General features: G+C 40.0%; 1 protein-coding gene and 1 long non-coding RNA gene across 4 annotated transcripts in view; one reads left to right on the top strand and one right to left on the bottom strand.

Moving 5' to 3' along the window:
• The window catches only part of zfhx3b (zinc finger homeobox 3b), a 524157-nt gene that overhangs the window by 175890 nt on the left and 327629 nt on the right, over positions 1-20638 (top strand). For both annotated transcript variants that reach the window (XM_069901315.1, XM_069901314.1), the window contains one exon: positions 5415-5911. In XM_069901315.1, coding sequence (XP_069757416.1) covers positions 5438-5911 — 474 coding nt within the window. In that variant the 5' untranslated portion in view covers positions 5415-5437. The remainder of the gene's footprint in view (positions 1-5414; positions 5912-20638) is intronic.
• LOC138744729 (uncharacterized) lies at positions 5163-18807 on the bottom strand. Of its 2 annotated transcripts, XR_011345730.1 has the most exons (4): positions 18549-18807; positions 12095-12203; positions 11029-11129; positions 5163-5700 (listed from the first exon to the last, which is right to left on the bottom strand). It is a non-coding gene; the product is annotated as an uncharacterized lncRNA (long non-coding RNA). The 2 variants fall into 2 exon arrangements; XR_011345731.1 differs by lacking the exon at positions 12095-12203.

Below are 20638 nucleotides of genomic sequence, written 5' to 3'. Positions count from 1 at the left end.
ATTTTTAAAAAAATGTAACCTATCCAAGACTTTCCCCCACAATTTTTCATACCTGTAGAAATTTAAAAAAAATGAAAACTATCCAAGATTTCCCCCACAATTTTTCATACCTGTAGAAATTTAAAAAAACCGAAACCTATCCAAGATTTCCCCCACAATTTTTCATACCTGTAGAAATTTTAAAAAACCGAAAACTATCCAAGATTTCCCCCACAATTTTTCATACCTGTAGAAATTTTAAAAAACCGAAAACTATCCAAGATTTCCCCCACAATTTTTCATACCTGTAGAAATTTTAAAAAACCGAAAACTATCCAAGATTTCCCCCACAATTTTTCATACCTGTAGAAATTTTAAAAAACCGAAAACTATCCAAGATTTCCCCCACAATTTTTTATACCTGTAGAAATTTTAAAAAACCGAAAACTATCCAAGATTTCCCCCACAATTTTTCATACCTGTAGAAATTTTAAAAAACCGAAAACTATCCAAGATTTCCCCCACAATTTTTTATACCTGTAGAAATTTTAAAAAACCGAAACCTATCCAGGATTTCCCCCCACAATTTTTCATGCCTATAGAAATTTTTTAAAAAAGCGAAACTTATTCTCCATAAATTGGTGGCTGCTGAGTTTCTGACAGCTCCAAAACATGAGCAACTATTTTAAGCCATTTGTGCATGTGCTTGTCTCTTGAGAAATATTGATTGAAGATTAGAAAAAAAAGTGGGAAGATTCATGTTATGCTAATTGCCTTAGCATTTGCCTGAAGCTACCTCTTTCTTTCACATACAAATCTTTCATTGTTACTTGAGTAGTAATTCAGCTACATAAAGCAAAACAAATTTTTGGAAATAATTATATAAACCAAGTGAACCAAATCAATATAGATAGCAACTGTATACTTTTTCACAAAATGTATAATATTACTTTCTTAAATGTTTGGAAATGCTGCAAATTTTTTAGATTATTGGACAACTTGCCATTTACAAATATTTCACTGGTAAAATATGCCAGCAAATGAATCTGCCTGTGTTTCATCTCTTCACACATCTTTCCCTTTCACATTTTTTCCCCTGATTCTGCGTTGGAAATTTGCAGTACTCTGTCTTCTTTCCCTACACATGCTCATGTTTATACGTATTTGCAAGAAAATACGTGTGTGAAAAATAATGCTTCATTTTCTTTCTAATTTGTATGTTGGACTGTTTATTTCTTTTGGATTTTCAGTTTGACATAAGCACCACAGAGTTCAGCATGAAATTTGTCTTAGGGATGCCTTCAGTAGGCAAATTCCATGATGCATTCAACCTTCAATTCATGAACTACTGGAAGACTCTGCTTTGTCATTCACTCTGTCCCTTAATGGCAGATTCAAATCCAAGATTTAAAATTCAAATCTGGTGCAGACTTCGTTTGTGCTAATGAAGTTTCTGTCTCTCTGCATTCAATGTTCACGAGGTTGATGCACCTGCATGACTATGAAATGTGAGATGGTTTATTTTCATTATAAAAAATGAAGGCCACATGCCACTCAGATAAGAAGTCTTAAAAGCGATAGAAGAACAAAATAATTTGATGGCATGGACACAATTCACTTAAAATACTCAAGTTCATTTTGAGAGGAGAGAATTTAAAAGCAGAATTGAAATTCCAATTGACCATATTTGGAGTATTACACCCAGTCCTGATGTCTGATATTTTTTAAAAAAATGTGATTCTTGTAATTATCTTTATGGTTATGGAAAGATTTGAAGGATAGATGTGGAAAGAGAAAGCAAGAATAGGCTGTATAAATATGAAATACTACCAAATAAATCTAATAAGGAATGCTAATGAAGCTTCTTTTCCAAAAAGCGTTAAGAATGTGTTAATTGCTACCACGAAGCATGGCCAAGGCCAGTGGCATGGATGTTGGATAAGCAGATGATGGGAAAAGGCCAGAAGGATATGTACAGGATTGCATGACAACTGGTGGAAGAAATCTCCTGTAAACACTGTGGGCCCAGTTCAATTGAATGTCTGGCTCTTTTGCTGTGTATGTATTAAAACAATGAGAAAGCTTGAAAATCTGTTCCTAGAATATGTCCAGTGCTGCTTTGACCTCGTTCTATTTATTCATTCATACACTGAATTCTCGTCATGACTCAATAGCCACATAAAGGCTCTACAAAAGATCCCTATTGCTTGCTGGTCTGTGGTGTGAGGATAATATCCCACAAGGTCACATGCTTTCATCTCTTTCTCGACCGTTATTCCCAGTGTGTGTGTTTTGGACCCTTGCTGAATGGTGCTCACTGAAGGGTGACTGCATATTTCCATTCAATACATTCAAGGTCATCTTCATCTTCCTTTCACTGACTTCACCCAAGGTTTTCAACTTCACTTTCTGGAGCAAGTGAGAGGTTGAGATTCTTCTCAGCTAAATGTTTCTGAACATTTTTATTAAGCCTTTGCTCTGGGGGTGAATCGACCTTGTGAGCTCTTCCTTTTGTAGGTTCCCAGCATGGCAAGGTTTTTAAACAAGTGAAAAGATGTTCAGTTGTGTCCCCCTGGAATGTTCTCTGTTGATATGGAATCAACAAGGATATGATGAATGTCAAAAACTACTGCAAAAACACCCACTGTCTTGCCAACTAGAAAATATACCATAGAAATAGTAATATCAGTTGACTTTCACATATACAAGTTCATCAACAAATTCGTTGAATCCTGGCAGATGTGTGTCTGCTGTAATCAGCAGATAAATACTGTATAGAGCCAGCAATACATAAAATCTCACTATATTGAATTTCCACAACATCGATTGAGATGGCCAAAAGCAAGGCTCACTGAGTGATGACAGGGCGATCACAACTCTCATAAAATATACTTGGAACTGAAGCCAATCTCTTCTTTTTGCTGAAATACTGGGCTCTTTAAATTTAAGTACATTATAATGTGCCCTGGTTCACATGCAGAAAGCCAGCATTTTAAGTAGAGTAAGTCTGGATACTATTGTTGACAAAGCTTTTGGGTGAGAGTGGGATCACACTGCTTGCTTGGAAAAGTCAAAGGTTCAGGTTGCAGGGAGCATGCTTGTACTGAAGCAGCAGTGTTGCCCATACTGTCCTGAGAACCTGCTGCTTTCACCACAGCCTTTCATTAAAACTGACTGTCTTCTTAACCAATGTGAGTCCTGAACTTGCAAACCAGATGATATTGTGTGCAGGGGTTGATTTTTATCCTCATCTCCTGCTTTAAATAATTTGGCTGACCCTACTTGAATTTGTTATGGTCGGGCTAATAGAAGCCTTCCCTTTGGATCAAATGATCTATTGGTACCGGAGCAACTCTGGATCCCACATAGAAGAGTTAATCCAAATTAAATGTGCTCCCAGTGAATGGGACTGTCCATTTCCCAGCCCAAATACAAGAGGGAGCATTATATAGTCTGATATAGGGGTGGAGTTCATCACATTGAGAGAACTAGGGGTTTAGGGTGGTGAGACATCAGGTCGAGAGAAATAGGGGTTTAGGGTGAGGGGGATCAGGTCGAGAGAACTAGAGAGTTAGAGTGTGGGAGATCAGGTCAAGAGAACTAGGGGTCTTGGGTGTGGGGGATCAGGTTGAGAGAACTAGGGGTTTAGGGTGTGGGGGATCAGGTCGAGTGAACTGAGTAAATAAAGGCTTTTTTAAAGTGTGAATCCATAAGCTGAGCTCTTCCGAGGAAGTGAATTTTCGGAAATTAGGAAGTGCCATTCACATTGCAGATCTTCTGTGCTATAAATAAAGAGCTTGTTGTTATTAATTTACTGTAAGTTGGACAAGGTCAGCTCTTGGTTTTGTCTGGTCAATGATGTATTAAAGATTGTGTAGTAAGAGGCATTAGACAGATCTGTACAGCTCAGAGGTTTTCACCTTCCTTTGATGAGCTCACCCATTGCACTGGTACTGACACAACTCTGCTAAATGGATGTATTGACGCAGTAATGGGATAATTAGCTCTCCCTCTCTGCTGTGGCCGAGACATAACACAAGTTTCACTGCAGCTATTTCAAACTGTTTTTTTTTGTGTTGAGCATATTTCTTTAACTTGCCTCCTCTTTCTCAGGCTGTCTTTTTTAGCTGAGATCATTGAAGATGAACCAGTTTAAAGTTGCCATTCTAAATATTAAGTTGGCAAGAAAAACCTTATTGTACATTTATAGCATTTTTTTTTCAATAGGCAACATGGTTGGCGTAGTGGTTAGTGCAACGTCGTGACAGAGTAGCGATCAGCACTGGGGTTCGGATCATGCACTGTCTGTAAGGAGATTGTACGCTCTCCCCGTTTCTTCACACCTTTCAAAATGTACCGGGGTTGTAGGTCAATTGGGTGGCATGGGCTCATGGGCCTGTTACCGTGTTGTAGGCCTAAATCTAAAAAAAAATTACATCAAAAATGTCCAGTGGTTTCTAAGTGAAATAAAAATCGTGTTCAAAACACCTGATCATTCTACCAGAAAACGCAGAGAGAATAGGCAATACATTAAAAAATATTGCTGAAAATGTCGACCTGTTGTTATTCCTTCCGCAGATGCTGAATGATCTCAAATGCTCTTCCAGCATTTTATTCAAGCTCATTTACAAATGATTTAGGAAATCTTGCCTTCCTCAACTAAGAAGTGGGGGCACGCAAGAAGTTTTCAGAAAAGAAAGCATCTCCTGGATTGAATTGAAATATTATTCTTTTTAAATGGTTTTAGTATGAGGTGTGTCCTGAACTCCTGCCTTATGGTGACACCAAAATGGTCACCATTGCCAATATCCTTGGATTGCAGCTGGACTGAATAATAAATATTTATTTCAAGCTGCATTCCAACATACTGTTTTGCAGAAAATGGCCTGATCAAATGATGCAAATACAAGTCATTTGGAGCTTGGTTGGCTTTGATTTGAGCTTTTCTTTCCATTACTACATGCATTCTGCATGTTTACCTTTGAAACCTGTACAGGGCTAAAGTTTAAATTTAATCTGGCATTAGCTGATAGGAATCACTGTCCCTAAAGGCTAATAACTGATCACAAGTGAAATGAGTTTTGACCATCTCAGTCTTCTATTCAGGGACAAGAGCATAAAGCAAACTCTTAAGCACGCTTTTACCATCAACAAATCAAGTAAATAGACATCGCACATTCTGCTTATTGAACTTTGCAACAGATTGGCCATTTAATTTGAATAAAGCGTTACTATTGCTGCAGATTTTACCCGCAGACAATGATGGGAGATTGGACCTCATTAACAGTCACAGTATTGTCAGTATTGTCTTTAGAAGAGTTCAGACTGGTCATTCAAAGAGAGACCAAAGGGTTTCTTCTCAGGATTTGGGCATCACTTTTTGGCACTGTTACCAAGCATTTCATTCTTGCTCTTTATTCTTTGGTTTTATGCAGTTGGTGGTGAGATTCCTATTGACATGCGACTGGGAGGTGGGCAGCTGGTGTCAGAAGAACTCATGAACCTTGGCGAAACGTTCACAACCACGAATGATCCTTCTTTGAAGCTTTTTCAGTGTGCGGTCTGCAACCGATTCACGACGGACAACCTGGAGACTCTCGGTCTACATATGAACATTGAGCGCCACCTTCCCGAGGAGGAGTGGAAAGCAGTCATCGGTGATTCCTACCAGTGTAAGCTCTGCCGCTACAACACCCAGCTCAAGGCCAACTTCCAGTTGCACTGTAAGACAGATAAGCACGTGCAGAAATATCAGCTGGTAGCACACATCAAGGAAGGAGGCAAGGCCAACGAGTGGCGACTGAAATGTGTAGCCATTGGGAACCCAGTGCACTTGAAATGCAATGCATGTGACTACTACACTAATAGCATTGAGAAGCTGCGGCTGCACACTGTCAATTCGAGGCACGAAGCCAGCCTGAAATTATACAAGGTAAGGAAAGCAACATTTTCACAAAGTGGTCCTTCCTCAATCACAGTGAACAGCAATCATTAAATTCTCCACCTGTGGTTCTTTCAAAGCAAATATTTGTTAACAAAGGATTGTCGTCCAGAGGCCATTTTTATGCATCTGAGGTTTGGAGAAAATGGCAATTAGAAACTTGATGTGATGTTTAAACTAATGTAGCAGCAAAATTGTTTGATGCAAAATTGGTGAAGACAATACCCCTCGTCTTTGTACAGGAGAAAATATTGCTGAAGTCAGAAATATTTTGACATCTAGGACGGAAAGAAATGTTTCTTGTTCTGTTGTCAGTTCAGATGGTCCAATAAGGTTAGGTGACTTGAGGATTAAAGTCACCACAAGGGAGTGACACAAGAGAGCAAATTATTTTGTTTTATTTGAAGTAAAACCTTCCTATTTAATCAGAGTTCTACATCAAGCTTTCTGAAGACGGGCCCCTCAGGCTGTTGTTCAACAGGCTTCACATGACTGATTGCCTGACTCATTAATCAATACTCTGATCTATTTTAGTCAATTAAGTAAATCTGGAATACAAATGTTGCCTTCCATTGCAGCACCTCCGAGGATCTATTGAAAACTGGGCATAAAGTTGAAATGAGATTGGTTGGTTAAGTGATGAATATTACTGTGAGCTCATCCCTGTATTTTAATTTCAGACTTTGCGGTCTGACTCTTCCTTAACAATTACATAATATTAGTCCTATATGCATGTGTCATGGATTTCTCAATGCAAAGTTCAAAGAGATGTCAAGGCGGTTTGGCCCATTCTGGAGAAGAGCTGCATTTTAATTCCTGCTTCCACCCCTTTGTCCTCAGAAGCTGGAATTTAGAAGAATGAGAGGGGATCTTATAGAAAATTATGAAAGGCAGAGATAAGTTGTTTCCTTTGGTGGGGGAGACTAATAGCTCAAGATTCAGGGGAGTAGATTTAGGATGGAGATGAGGAGGAACTGCTTTTCCCGGAGTGTGGCGTATCTATGGAATTTGCTGCCCATCGAAGCATGGGAGGTGACCTCAGTGAATATATTTAAGATGAGGTTGGATAGATTTTCACAAAGTAAGGGAATTAGGGGATATGGGGAAAAGGCAGGTAGGTGGAGTTGAGCCGATCATCAGATCAACCATGATCTCATTGAATGGCGAAGCAGGCTCGATGGGCCGAATGGCCGACTCCTGCTCCTAATTCTTATTTTCTTAATTTTCAGTGCTCACTTGTCATGCAGTTACAGTTGACCTTGATTAGTCCTCAGGATTTGCCTTTTTGTATTCCACTGGGTGTCATAAGTTTCCTTCATCCCCTGCCCCAGTTTTATGCTGAAAGATTCTCAGGGTTTAACTTCGTTTCTTAGTCCCGTGGGATCTCTGATCTGCAGCCCTTCAGAAATGTTCTCCTGATGAGGAGGAATGCCACGTAAATGGCAAGGGTTGGGCGGCACAGTTAGCGTGGCTGTCAGCACAATGCTCTGACGGCGTCAGCAACCCCGATTCGAATCTGGCACTGTCTGTAAGGAGTTTGTACATTCTCCCCATGTCTGTCTGGGTTCCCTCTGGGTGCTCTGGTTTCCTTCCACCCTTCAAAATGTACAGGGGGTGTATTTTAATTGAGGTATTTGGGTGGCACAGACTTGCGGGTGGGGAAGGGCTTGTTACTGTGCATTATATCTAAATTAAATTAAGGTCTCAAAGTTTCTTGGTTTCAGACAATTGCCCACACCTTTGTAGCTCAAAAAATAACCAGGGATGCTTACAGTTCTGTTTTCCCAAAGCACAGTTATTGATGAATCTTACTTCGTTCTTCCCCTTTGCTGGCTGGTCAAGTACTCTTTCGTTGGTGTGCTTATTTTGACAAAATATTATCTTCTGAAATTGTTGACTGTTATAACTGGTAGGATCTCCATCCATCTCCAAACCTCCAGTCCTACTAATTATAGTTTGTCAGTAAAACTGAACAAATTCTGTGGTAATTCTAATCTTTGTGAGTTTTGAGGCTTTGTCAGTCACTCAGCAATACCAGAACCTTTATATTTGGCCCATTGTTACACACCTGAGCAATTATTTCACCTGTTGTGTGCTTCTGAATTTCTAACATCTGCCTTGGTCCATTATATTAATTCCTGTTGCCCCATTTCATTTCCAGTAGCCAAAACCATGAGTATTCTACACCAGCCATTCTCAACCTTCTTTTGGCTGATGGTCCCCTTCGGACTCTGTTCAAGGTTTATGGGCCTCCTTCCCTGTGAAGCAGTCATTTAGTTGGGTTCTTCTGTACTTCTCTCCTCCCCACTATAAGACCATAAGACATAGGAAGAGAAATAGATCCTTTGATGCCCTGGTTATTCAAGAACCTATCAATCTCTGCCTTAAATACATCCACTGACCTGGTCTCCACGACTGCCTGTGGTAACAAATTCCAGAATTACCACCCTCTGGTGAGGAAATTCCCATGCAGCTCTGTTCTAAGCAGACACCCTTCAATCCAACATGAAAAAATATTTTCTGATTTCAGTCCATGGGCCCCCTTAACCGTTCTGTGGCCCCTGTTGAGAATACCTCCTCGGAATTCACTCTTTGCAGTCAGTCCCTCTGCAGTTCTCTCTGACTTCATTTCATACCAATTCTCTTTACTTTTCTGTATTCACTTTAGTAATTTATCATGAGTACAAATCGACATTCAGTTGAGAATTTAAAAGTACTGTAAAATATATTCTTGATGTCTGGAAAAGTAGAAGCTAGTTTTGATAAAAATGACCATAAAGCAGTCAGATTCTTAAGTTCAACTGTTCATTGATCAACAAGAGGTTGAAATGTGTCCTTCGTACTTCTTCTGACTAATATGTAATTGCATCTCACCAGTGTAATTTGCTCTTGCCTGTTTCTTAAATGGTCAGGCAAGCTGTCAGATGTGTCAAACAGTTGTAAAGTGTGAAAAGCTCCATGGAATGGGCAATAAATAGCAATTTTCCTGGCAACCCCCCCCCCCCCCCCACCCCACCCAACCGCCAGACACCCACAATCAAAAATGAAATTTTTTGCAACGCACCCAGAATTCATAACCTTCCTTGCAGGCATGGATCAATCGTGCTATTCCCAAATTTCTCGCTGAAGCAAAAGGGATCTTCTGTGTTTATCTGCTGTCGCTCTGGGATCTCACGAGAGATGTTGCGTATTCCTCCCCAGTGATTTGTATGCAGGCTGTAGTATTCTCTAAATGTCTCCATCTCTCTTTCCCCTCTGACCTCTCCCACCCCTCCACTTTTCACCCCTCATCGTGAAAAAAAATCTGTAGAATAAAATTACACGACTTAATAAAGGTGGGGGGGGGGGGAATATGCATGTCATGAGACCAATTTATGAAGAAGGGGGATAATATTCATTTTTAGGTTTAGTTGCAGTGTTTGGAACCTGAAATATAAAGATTTTAATTGTTAAGGCATTCAGCTATGACAACTAACGTACAATTTATTTTTATTGCTTGCTACATAAATATGCAATACCACATATTTGGAGAGTATCCTCTTGGCAAATGTAAGGTCAGACTTCTCAGAAATACCTCCGACTGAGGTCTGGGGCAACTTTTTGACTGAAAGGAGCAAGTCCTACTTGAAATCCCAAAAGGTTCAAACTGTTTGTTTTAAGCTTCTTTCAAGATCACACATGGTATAAATGAAGGAATGGTTTGCCTTCAGCTGCAGAATTGGTTCTGTCCACAGAATGCTTCACAAGAAGTGGACCAGCAGATATCCTTGACTGTGCTTTGTGGATGACGCTGTATTTTTGAACTTTAAATGGTTAACAATATGAATGGAAATATTAACGTGTTTGGCCTTTGATTTTTTTGTGTGAGCTATTGTTGCTCTGTTATGTTATTCAATGTAAATTGTTCCTTCTGAAAGGAGAAAGGGGAAGGAAGCGTGAGAATGGATTTAAAGAGCTCAGTGGAACTGGTTTGCAAACGTATTTGCTTCAGTCCTCCGAATTTCGTTTGCCTCATGAGTAATCCTTTACTGCAGAAATGAGAATTGTCTGCTTGTAAGATACAAATAGAACAAAACATTGCTCTGACATTGACTCTACGAATGACCAAAGTTGAGACGGTACTTAAATAAACTGCTCATTTGATATTAATAGTTAAAAAGTATAGTATTCAGACATTGCTTTGGTGTCAAACAGAGAATATCAATATTGCGATACCATGGTAAAGATTCTGCCACAGATATTGAGCAGAGCATAGAACATTAAAGAACAATACAGGCCTTCAGCCCACGATACTGTGCCAACTGATAGAAACTTATTCATCAAAGTAAATCTTCCCTTCCTCGTAACCCTCTTTTTTTTTCAAGCATGCATATTCCTCTCTAAGAGTGCTGTAAATGTCTCGATTGTACCAGCCTCCACCAGCCCCCGGCAATGCATTCTAGGCCCCCACGACTCTCTGTGTTCATTGAAAAAAAAACTCCCCTAAACCTTTCTCCCCTCACCTTGTACAGATGTCCTCTGGTGTTGGCTCGTCTTGCTCCAGGAAAAGGTGCTGCCTGTCCACCCTATATCTATTGCCTTTAATTATCTTGTAGACCTCTGTTCAGTCACCTCTCATCCTCCTTCTCTTCAAAGAGAAAATCCCTAGCTCTGTTAACCTTGCCTCGTAAGGCATGCTTTCCAATCCAGGGAACAGACTGGTAAATCTCCTCTGCACCTGCTTCTTAGCTCCGTAGATCAGTAGAAATTGGAAGAAAACATTAAGAAGTAGTTTCATTCAGTATTTTTTGCAATTGAAATGATATTGGGTACAGTTTCAAACCAAAACATTATAATTTATGAAAGGAGAGAAAAATAGCTTGGCAATCTAACTTGAGAAAACTGTTCAGGTGGGCATGCAGTAAGCCTGTACCCAGCTCCCTGTAACCTAAGACGGGATAAAGATCCAGTTAATGGTACTCGACTCGGGCAGCTGAATTGCTGTAGACAGTTGTATTGATTTTCACTGGACTTAAACCTTCACCTTTTTCTCTAATCATTCCATAATGGCTTTAGTATGAACAATCAGGTACAAATGGCCATAAATCTACCAGCCTTATTCCACTTACCTTCCACTCAATGTCAGGCACAGACTTGTAGTTAACCCAACTTGGCAGTAGCTTTGGGACATTTTTTTTTATCGTGCCGCTTTCTTGCCAGTAAAGCTGTTCTATTTTAAAAAAAAATGCAGAGATAGGATCGCTGAACAGCCTATGTGTTTTGGAACAGATTCTGCTTGCAATCTTGACTGCATAGCTTATCAAAAAAAGGACTCTGCAACGCAGCTTTTTATTATAAAATATTTGAAATATCATTCAACAGCCTTGATTACATGAATGCAGGAGCCAAATACTGACTTCAAGCAGCCCATTTAAGAATGCAATCTCATGATTTACAATGAAATTGTTGATTGGTTAAGAAAAAATTACTTCCGTACAGTCATTTTTTTTTCTCTCTTCATAAAAAGACCAAAAATTGTTTGGCACCTCCAAAGCAACTTTCTATTTAGTTATCATTCTCCCTGACCCTGCTAGACAGTTAGAAGCCAGGGGGATACGGGGATCAAGAGGCATAAACAAAATTCAATTCCAATTTCAAAATCAAGCATTCGGCCATAATTTTCATTTTACATTCATCATTCTGCTAGAAATTCAGCATTGGTTAGTAATGGAAAACATGCTCTACTGTAGAAATACCATACTGCACAATGCATGCAAAGTTAGGTTCAATTGAAGCAAATGGGAAGAATTTTTGGAGGCTGATCCCAACATACTGCTTTGTGTTACTGATCAGGCATGAACTTGCAGGCAACAACATGGAATGGAAATTGCCCATGTCATCTTCTCCTGTAATTAATCCCTCACATTGGTGGTGATGCTACAGGAGGCAGCAACATTTTTCAAGACGACACAAAATTGTTTTCAACATTAAACATTCAACGCTATTATTTGTACCCGAGTACGAATCCTGTGCTGTGTGTAAAGATTTGTACATTTTCCCCATGTCTACTTGGGATGGCATTAACATTGACTTCTCTGGTTTCTGTTAACCTCCCCCACCCCCATCTCGTTTCCTCTAGTTCTGTCTCCCCTTTTCCCCTCTGTCTCCTTTCATAGAGCCAAAATCAATTCTTACCTTTCCTCTTGTCATATCCATTTAACACCTTTTGTTTTGTTGGTCTGGACATCTCCTCCGATTCTTTCCCCCTTTCTCATTGAGATGCCAGCTTGCTTTTTGTTTATACCTTGAAGAAGGTCACAGGCTCAAAACATTGGTAATATATCTCCAATGGTCGCTGCAAAATAAGCTGAGTTCCTCCAGCATTTCTGTGTGTTTTGCTCTATGAGTTTTAGGTGGGTGCTCTGGTTTCTCCCAACTATCAGAAATGTATGGGTTGTAGGTTAATTTGGGTGTAATTAGGAAGCACAGGTTTAAATAATCTGAATCAGCTTTTACCGTGTTGTACATATAAAAAAATAACCAATGTTCATATTTTGCGAGGAACTACTTGGGCAATTTCAAATAATAAGAATAAAGTAGAACAAATATATCTCCGATACAATAAATGGTGGTCTTTTATGAAGTCACTTGTTACATAAGGTGCCAAATAGTGGGAACGCACTTAACAAATGTTATCTATTTATTTATTCGTTGTTTCACATTTGTAGCATAGCACAAACTTTAACTGCACGTTGTAAGCAGCTAATGTTGGATTATCACCTCACCTAGAATCCGCGAGGACCTCTGTAATCCATACAACGTTACAGGATAGAAAACAGGCCTTTTGACCCTTCTAGTCTGTGCCAAACTATTATTCTGCCTAGTCCCATTGACCTGCACCCAGTCCATATCCCTCCATACACCTCCCATCCATGTACCCATTCAAACTTTTATTGTGTTAAAATTCAGCCCGCAATCACCACTTCAGCTGGCAGCTCGTTCCACACTCCCACTACTCTCTGTTTGAAGAATTTCCCCCTAATGTTCCACCTTAACTTTCCCCCTTTCACCCTTCGCCCATGTCCTCTCTTTTGTATCTCACCTAACCTCAGTGGAAAAATGCCTACTTGCATTTACTTGATCTATAGCCATCATAATTTTGTTTATCTCTATCAAGTCTCCCCTCATTCTTCCATGCTCCAGGGAATAAAGTCCTAACCTGTTGAACCTTTCTCTACAACTCAATTCCTCAAGTCTCAGCAACGTCCTTGTAAATCCTCTCTGGACTCTTTCGATTTGATTGACACTCTTCCTGCAGTTACTCCACATTTGGCCTCACCAATGTCTTGTACAACTTTACCATAACATCCCAACTCAGTACTTTGATTTAATGTGAAATGTAGAGCCTGAGCACTAACACAATAAGTGTGAAGCTGTTGTTGTTCGTGCAGGTAAGAAGAAAATGTTGGCAAATGACAACTTCTGAAGGTCAAAGTGATCATTTTTTCCATAGATAGAAGCAGCCTCAGCAAACATCTTATGGAAACCATTCCAGTCATCTGCCATTTAGTTAGGTTCATGTGGCTGTATCACATCATTTATAATTATTATGGCAGTATGAGAAAATAAGTCAGAGAGCAAATGCATTGATAATTTGCTGCATTCTGACTTGTGGTGAATGGACCTTAAATGTTAAATATATACAATAGTCAAAATATACACCATAGCGGGAGCCGATGGCTCCTTCTCTAAATCCATCTTGGACAGTGATTCAGACAGTGTTATACATGTCCAAAAAAATAACATTAGCTAACCTTGTTCTAAAATGCTGCATTGCAGTTTGGGGAATATTTCAAGTAAAATGGAATCCTTTTCTAACCAGCATCTGAGAGTCTGAATTTGAAGTCATACTAGATATGCAGAGTGCAGCTGCCTCTGGCACAGTGAGATCTTCACAGAGTTTGGTCAGCCAGATGCACGTTCCAAATGGTCATGATTACACAACTCAAAAAAAAGTGACACTCAGCCCTATCATCAGTGTCAGGTGACAGGAAGTATGGATGATGTAGAAAATGGTTCAACGAATCAAACTCACATTCATCTCACTCATTTCATTTCCCTGTGACCACATCATTAAGTTTGCTGATGACACAACAGTGGTGGGCCTTATCAGTATGAGCAAGGAGGCAGCGTACAGAGTCAAAGTGCAGACACTAATGAACTGGTGCAGAGCAGACAACCTGTATCTGAACATTTTAAAAAAAGCAAAAAAGATCACGCTCCCATGACCATTGACGGTTCTACCATTGAGGTCGTCGAGAGTATCAAGTTCCTCAGTGTGCAGCTGGTGGAAAACCTCACCTGGTCTTTTAACACCAACTCCATAGCCAAGAAACCCCTGCGAAGGCTGAGGAAAGTTCATCTCCCACCCTCCATTCGACATTGGATATATTGAGAGCATCCTGTGCAACTGTATCACCACCTGGTTTGGAAGCTATACCATCTTGGACCGCAAGACCCTTCAGAGGAGAGTGAAGTCAGTGGAAAAGACCATTGGGGAACCTCTTCCTAGCATGAAGGACATCTACACTTGATGCAGGCGGAAAGCAATAAACATTGTGAAAGACTCCGCACATCCCACATGTAAACTGTTCTCCCATCTGGCAGGAGGGACCGAAGCACTTGGGCCTTTATGTGGAGAAACAGCTTTTACCCCCAAGCCATCAGGCTCTAGAACTCCCAGTACAGATGTGGATGGCGTGCCATGGACTTTCAGTGTATATGTCTTAATATCAAATATTTTAATGTGTTAACTGCTTTTGTAGCTTCTCCTCCACGGTCCTGGAGGAATGCTATCACGTTCTACCGTGCGAGCATGGTATGAACAATAAATAAAGTTGACAACTTGAGGTGTATTGCAGCCAAATGAAGTATTTTGAAATGTGGTCACTCTTGGTTTATGGGCAAATGCAATGGCCAATCGGTAAATACAAACAACAAGTAAGAGGACAACCAGTCAGGTTTAAATTTTTTTATATTTATATTTAGACATACAGCATGGTAAATAGGCCATTTCGGCCCACGCATCTGTGCCACCCAATTTACACCCAATTAACCTACCCCCCCCCCAGTACATTTTGAATGGTGGGAGGAAACCAGAGTCCCCAGGGAAACCCACGCAGATACAGAGATAACGTACAAACTCCTTACAAACGGCTCGGAATTTGAACCCCAGTCCCAATTGTTGGTGCTGTAAAGACATTGTGCTAACCTCTACACTGACCGTGCTGCTCAACTGTATTAGTTCTGGGGTAAAGTTGGACTCCTTACCAGATGTTGAAAAGGTGCATTAGATGTGCACTTAAGGAGGCAGACAGCAGATCCGGCAGGTCATTGTGGTAAAATAAGATATCAAAATCATGAATGGTTTTTGAAGTAGCAGAACAGCAAATAAATAATGGGAATATTCACAGTAAGATCATTAATATTGTGGGTTCATGTTTTCAGGTGAGAAGCAAAGCAAATCAAAAGTTGTGTGGCATTATAATCACTGCAAGGATATGTTTTTTTGAAATTGTATCTGATTTTGATTGGCATCACATATGCAATTATTGGATGAAATCCAGAGGGTTGTGAAGCTGACACCTCAAGGATCAAGAGTCTATACTGTGCTTTCACTTTGTGGAAGAGAAAGAGATTATCTCACAGAGGGCTTTCCATGGGGGGGGGGGGGGGGGGGGGGAGGGGGGGGAGGGTTGGAACACTCGTATGTTCTTTTTTTTCTTTGGCCAATAGTTTTAAGATGGGTCCAAGTTTGATGCTTCACATGGAAAGTTAATTTTTGGCTTTGATCTGAGAAAGATGATGATAAGATAGGTATCGTTTTTACTTTGTGCAAAACTGTTCTTTCAATGGCCATTGTGGGATATAACTGTTATTTCCGTGTTGGCATTGGAACGGACCAAACGTTCAGTGTCGACTTTGTTCTCTAAAATTGCATCCTAACAGCTAACTCAGAACAGGGGATGGGGAGAGAAAAGGAACTAGGGTATTTATGTGGCTAGGATAAGGTAGGTTGTGTGTGTGTGCATGTGCATGGACATAATCTGAAGCTGCAAAAGCTGCTTCTTGCTAAATCCCTCTTAATGCACTTTATTTTTGTGTTTATTGCTAACGTTTCTGCCCTGAGCTTTAATTTTATCATAATCTGTTACATATTTTGATTTATAAATAATACAAAACTTTCCTGCGGTTTAATTAAACAGCAAATTGCAGAACATATAGATATTCTCCACTTCAAATATTTAAAATTTATGCACTTCCCATTTAGGTTTTTACTCCACCCTTCTGTGGCCACCCCTCCTCCATTCTCCAAGACTTGAGATGGTGTGGGAGATGAATGTCTCCACCATTCCCCTTTCCCTTGCCTCTCTCCTGAGGCCTGAGCATTCTGAAAGCACAAACTGCTCCTCCTGGTGGCCAGGGTGGGACTTGTTGATGTTCACCCTTTGAAGGGAATGTATGTCAAACCTGACTGCAAAATGCTCGTGTCCTGCTGTTTGAAAAAAAATAGTTATTGTTTTGTAAAAAGATCAATTTTTGGGCCAGATTAGATTCCATGAAACCAACTTTTCAGCTAATCTCATATAAATGAGATAACATCAATATTTTCAATCAAAGAGATTTTTTTTTGTCTGTTTGCTTGTTTTAATCCTCTTGTGTGAACTTGTAACACAGACACTCTCCTGCCAGTGGAGCAATGGAACGCCATGGCAATCACATGTCGAAAATTATAGCCTTCTGGTTTAACAAAGGCATTTCCTGTTACAAATGTGGGTGTCAGGAATTTATAATGAAACATGAAAGTACACAGACAGTATATGATTTTAAAATGGAGACTAAATTACATCAGCCTGGTTTTATCTTACCGCCATTCCAAAGGTTTCTGAAAACCTCATTTGATCCCAACCTCAGTGGGTGGAATCCAAATGGCAGGGTCAGAATAGCCAGGTGTCCAATAGGCAGTCAAGCTGCTGTCAATCACTGTAATCTTCCCCCCCCCCCACCCACCCCAGTACCTTCCCCCTGAGACGAAGAACTTCACCCCATCCTCACCACAATACACAAAGTACACTACAAATGAACACATTGAAAACACAGGGACAGAAAAGGACAGTTCTTTCTCAAATTAGTTAATAATGGGGCAGAAAATGTGGAGAAAGTGAAACAGCCTCTTTATGGCATCCTGCCATTGCAATGATGGCATTTCTCCTTCAGTTACTTTTTTTTCCTGATTGAATATACCAATCCCTTTGCGTGGAACAGTTGGTGAGGAGAGGAGGTACAGTTGTGGGTAGTTGCTGGATACTTTCAAGTTTATCTGGGCTGGTGTGGTCTGCTGTAATTGAGATTGATTGGATGTTATTTTTCCTCTTGCAAATGTAATCCATTAGTTTGGCACATGCATAATCAGTTTAGAGCTCAGTTAACTGGATGTAATCTAGTTCTTCAATGTCTGTTGTAGCAAATCTGCTCCAGATGCCAGTTAGAGAGTGAGTGGGAGTGTAGTTCCTATCACACATGAAATCTCTAATGTACTCCCTCTCCCTTTTCCTGCTGTCTGCATTGGCTGTTTGGGCTTATTCTGTTTATTCGTATTTATAACCAATTCAATCTGAGTTGTTGGGTAGTAGAGTTCCCCAGCTAAATTGATATTATTCTTTTATGAAAACCTATCCTTTAAAAGTTATCCATACATATACAAGGAATGGTGAGCAAGGAGGATTGCATCTAATTAACTTATACATTCTTTGGCACGGTATTGCAAAATGGCATAAGTCTTCTAATTCTATTACCTGTTTAACCCTTAGAGATTTATTTCAAAATGGAATTCACTTAGGTTGAAGCCAGCATTTCTGAATTACTCCAGACAAGGGAAAGTTTTAATGTATTATCCCAACTCAGCTGCAGTTCCACCCAACCTTCCTTCATCAATCCTGAGTGAACATTATTCAGTCATTAGTTGGTTTCCATGGCTTTGCAAAAGTCAGATTTTTCATGAATCAAACTTTCAGTCTCTTGCATTTAAAAAAAGTGAATGATAAACCTCTTCCGTTTTCATCTGAACAATTAATGGAGTACAGATGAAAGCTGGAATTTGCTGCCACAGGTGGCTGTGGAGGCCAAATCGTTGGGTGTATTTAAGGTAGAGATTGATAGGTATCTGAATAGTTAGGGTATTCAAAAGTTATGGGGAGAAGGCAGGTGAATGAGGCTGAGTGGGAAATGGATTGGCTTGTGATAGAATGGACACAATGGGCCAAATAACCTACTTCTGCTCCTACCTTTTGTGGTCTTATGGACGTTCTTGTCCAAAATGGATTGTGGTTGTAGAATTAACAATACAAGTAATCCCTGAAGTACAAATAATGCACATACAATAACTATTGTTATTTTTTTCCATTGAAACCATATTGCAATTTAATTTACCAGCACACTTCAAGGTGGAGCATTTTGGAATTGTAGCGACATGGATTAGTTATAAAATACTGCCTCCCTGTGCTGCTGAAGCAACCATGTGTTTATATGCTATATATTTTCTGCAGAGTGAGTTGTTTTATACTGAGACAATCAAATAAATGCATCTTACCAATGAAACATAAGCGAGATGGGGGTTTGCTCAGTTATTGCAGCCAGCTCCAGGGAGAGAATCTATTTATGTTGGGTGAGAAATATCATGTGTCCTCTCTCCGATCGGCCTTTCCGCAAAGAAAAGGGTGTTGGTACAGGCGACATTCTGTTGTGCAGCAGACAGGTACCGCTCATCACCAGGAATGTAATAATTGCTTTTGTTACATCAAAGGCTTGAATCTGACCTGACAGGCTTGCGTGAGGCCCCAGATCTACACCATGCCTATTGATTAAATGAGTTACAGGCTCACAACAGGGATTTTTCACAATCAAGAAATTTCAACTGAATTAAATACAACATATCAATAAGAAGTTACAGCTGTTCTCATTCAAAATGCCTACCCCAGCAAGCAGCAGGCCAAAATTAAAGTGTGATAATGTTTCTATGGAAGAAAACAATAATGGTTATTGTGTGGTCATCGTGTGTATTTGCCACAAAATTGGGACTTGTGCAATTACATACGAACACATTGGGACCTCAAAGTCCACATTAAAGACTATCAAAACTAAAATCTTCTTGCAGTAGCAGTCATTCTATTAGCTAACACACAAATGTGAAAAAAAAATCAGTAAATCTCCATCAGTTCTGTGATATTGAGGTCCTTGGGGGTTTTAATATAAACTTTCAACCACATTCTTCCTTTAACACCTTGCAGCTTGCTGTATACAGGGCTCACTCTGACAGCCCTGACCTTGGACTTGGGCTCACATGGATTGAATACAGATTCTTAAAAGTTGCTTCCTTCCCACCAGCCCAGCACCCACCCACCCCCCCCTCCCCCCCAAATCATCTTGGCATCCCACAGGTCTTGCTGTCAAAATTCAGGGATGAGCCTGGGGCCAGATGCTGAGAATTTCTACATTGCTTTATTTGAAAACGCATTTTGCATTGCATGGCAGTGTTCCTGTCAAAGTAATATGATAATCCTCTTCTGTGGAGCGAAGTGATGAGCAACTACAGAGGTCGCAAAAAAGCTTTGCAAGTATTGCCGGTCCAGGTTATTCAAGACACCATTATTTTTTTGTTTCAGACCGTTAGTATGAGTGGAAAAGCTTAAAAAGAGAGGATGTTGCAGGACTGCTTAGAGTTGGTTTATTGCAATAGTGTTGACATCAGGGCCACTGGAATCTTTTCCACATGGGTTGCTAAAGCCATTTATCGTGCCAGTTTCATTTGATTTCACCTCTACAGCATTCATTGCATTCCTGATTCCTGCACCTGTGGTTAACATTTTGAACATGTACATTGGACAAAAACATTTTGTGAATAAAATCTTCACTCTTCAATAGAGGTATTCAAAATTTTGTTGGGTATGGATAGGCTTTTTTTACTGAGGTTAGGTGAGATTAAAAAAAAACAAGAGGGCATGGGTTAAGGGTGGAAAGGGATATGTTTAGGGGGAACATCTTCACACAAAGGATGGTGGGAGCATGGAACGAGCCATCAGCTGAAGTGGTGAAAGACTCAATTTTGACATTGAAGAAAAATCTGGGCAGGTACATGGATGGGAGGGGTATGGAAGAATATGAACTGGGTGCAGGTGAAGAGGACTAGGCAGAATAATAACTCGGCACAAAGTAGAAGGGCCAAAGGACCTGTTTCCTGTGCTGTAACATTCTACGGTTCTATGGAGTGCTTAACTTGCTTCTTCTCGATAAACTTTGTGGAAAATTACTGGCACTAGAAACCTCCTGGAAGGAAATGGCCTGCACCCAAGGATTTTGAAAGAGAGGGTCATGGAAATAATGGACGAAGCTGTTGCCAGTTTGAAGAATTCGATCAATGTCACCAGGTTCTGTCGGCTCTGACAGAATGGAAGATAGAAATTGCCATTTCATGACATAACATAGGGCATCAGAAGGAGGAGAAATGCTGGATTCTCTAAACAAAGTGGTCACATTGAGATAATAATCATAGGAGTTGGGTAAAGTCAAAGAGAATCAAGTTTGACAAATTTGTCAGAGTTTCTTCATGGTTCTTTGCTGGTCCAACAAATAAAGGCAAAGCCATATGGTGCATATATTGGAATTTATATTCAAATATTCAGA

Source organism: Narcine bancroftii, chromosome 10, assembly GCF_036971445.1.
Source record: "Narcine bancroftii isolate sNarBan1 chromosome 10, sNarBan1.hap1, whole genome shotgun sequence".
Taxonomy (NCBI): domain Eukaryota; kingdom Metazoa; phylum Chordata; class Chondrichthyes; order Torpediniformes; family Narcinidae; genus Narcine; species Narcine bancroftii.
This window is presented reverse-complemented; position numbering and strand designations above follow the sequence as displayed.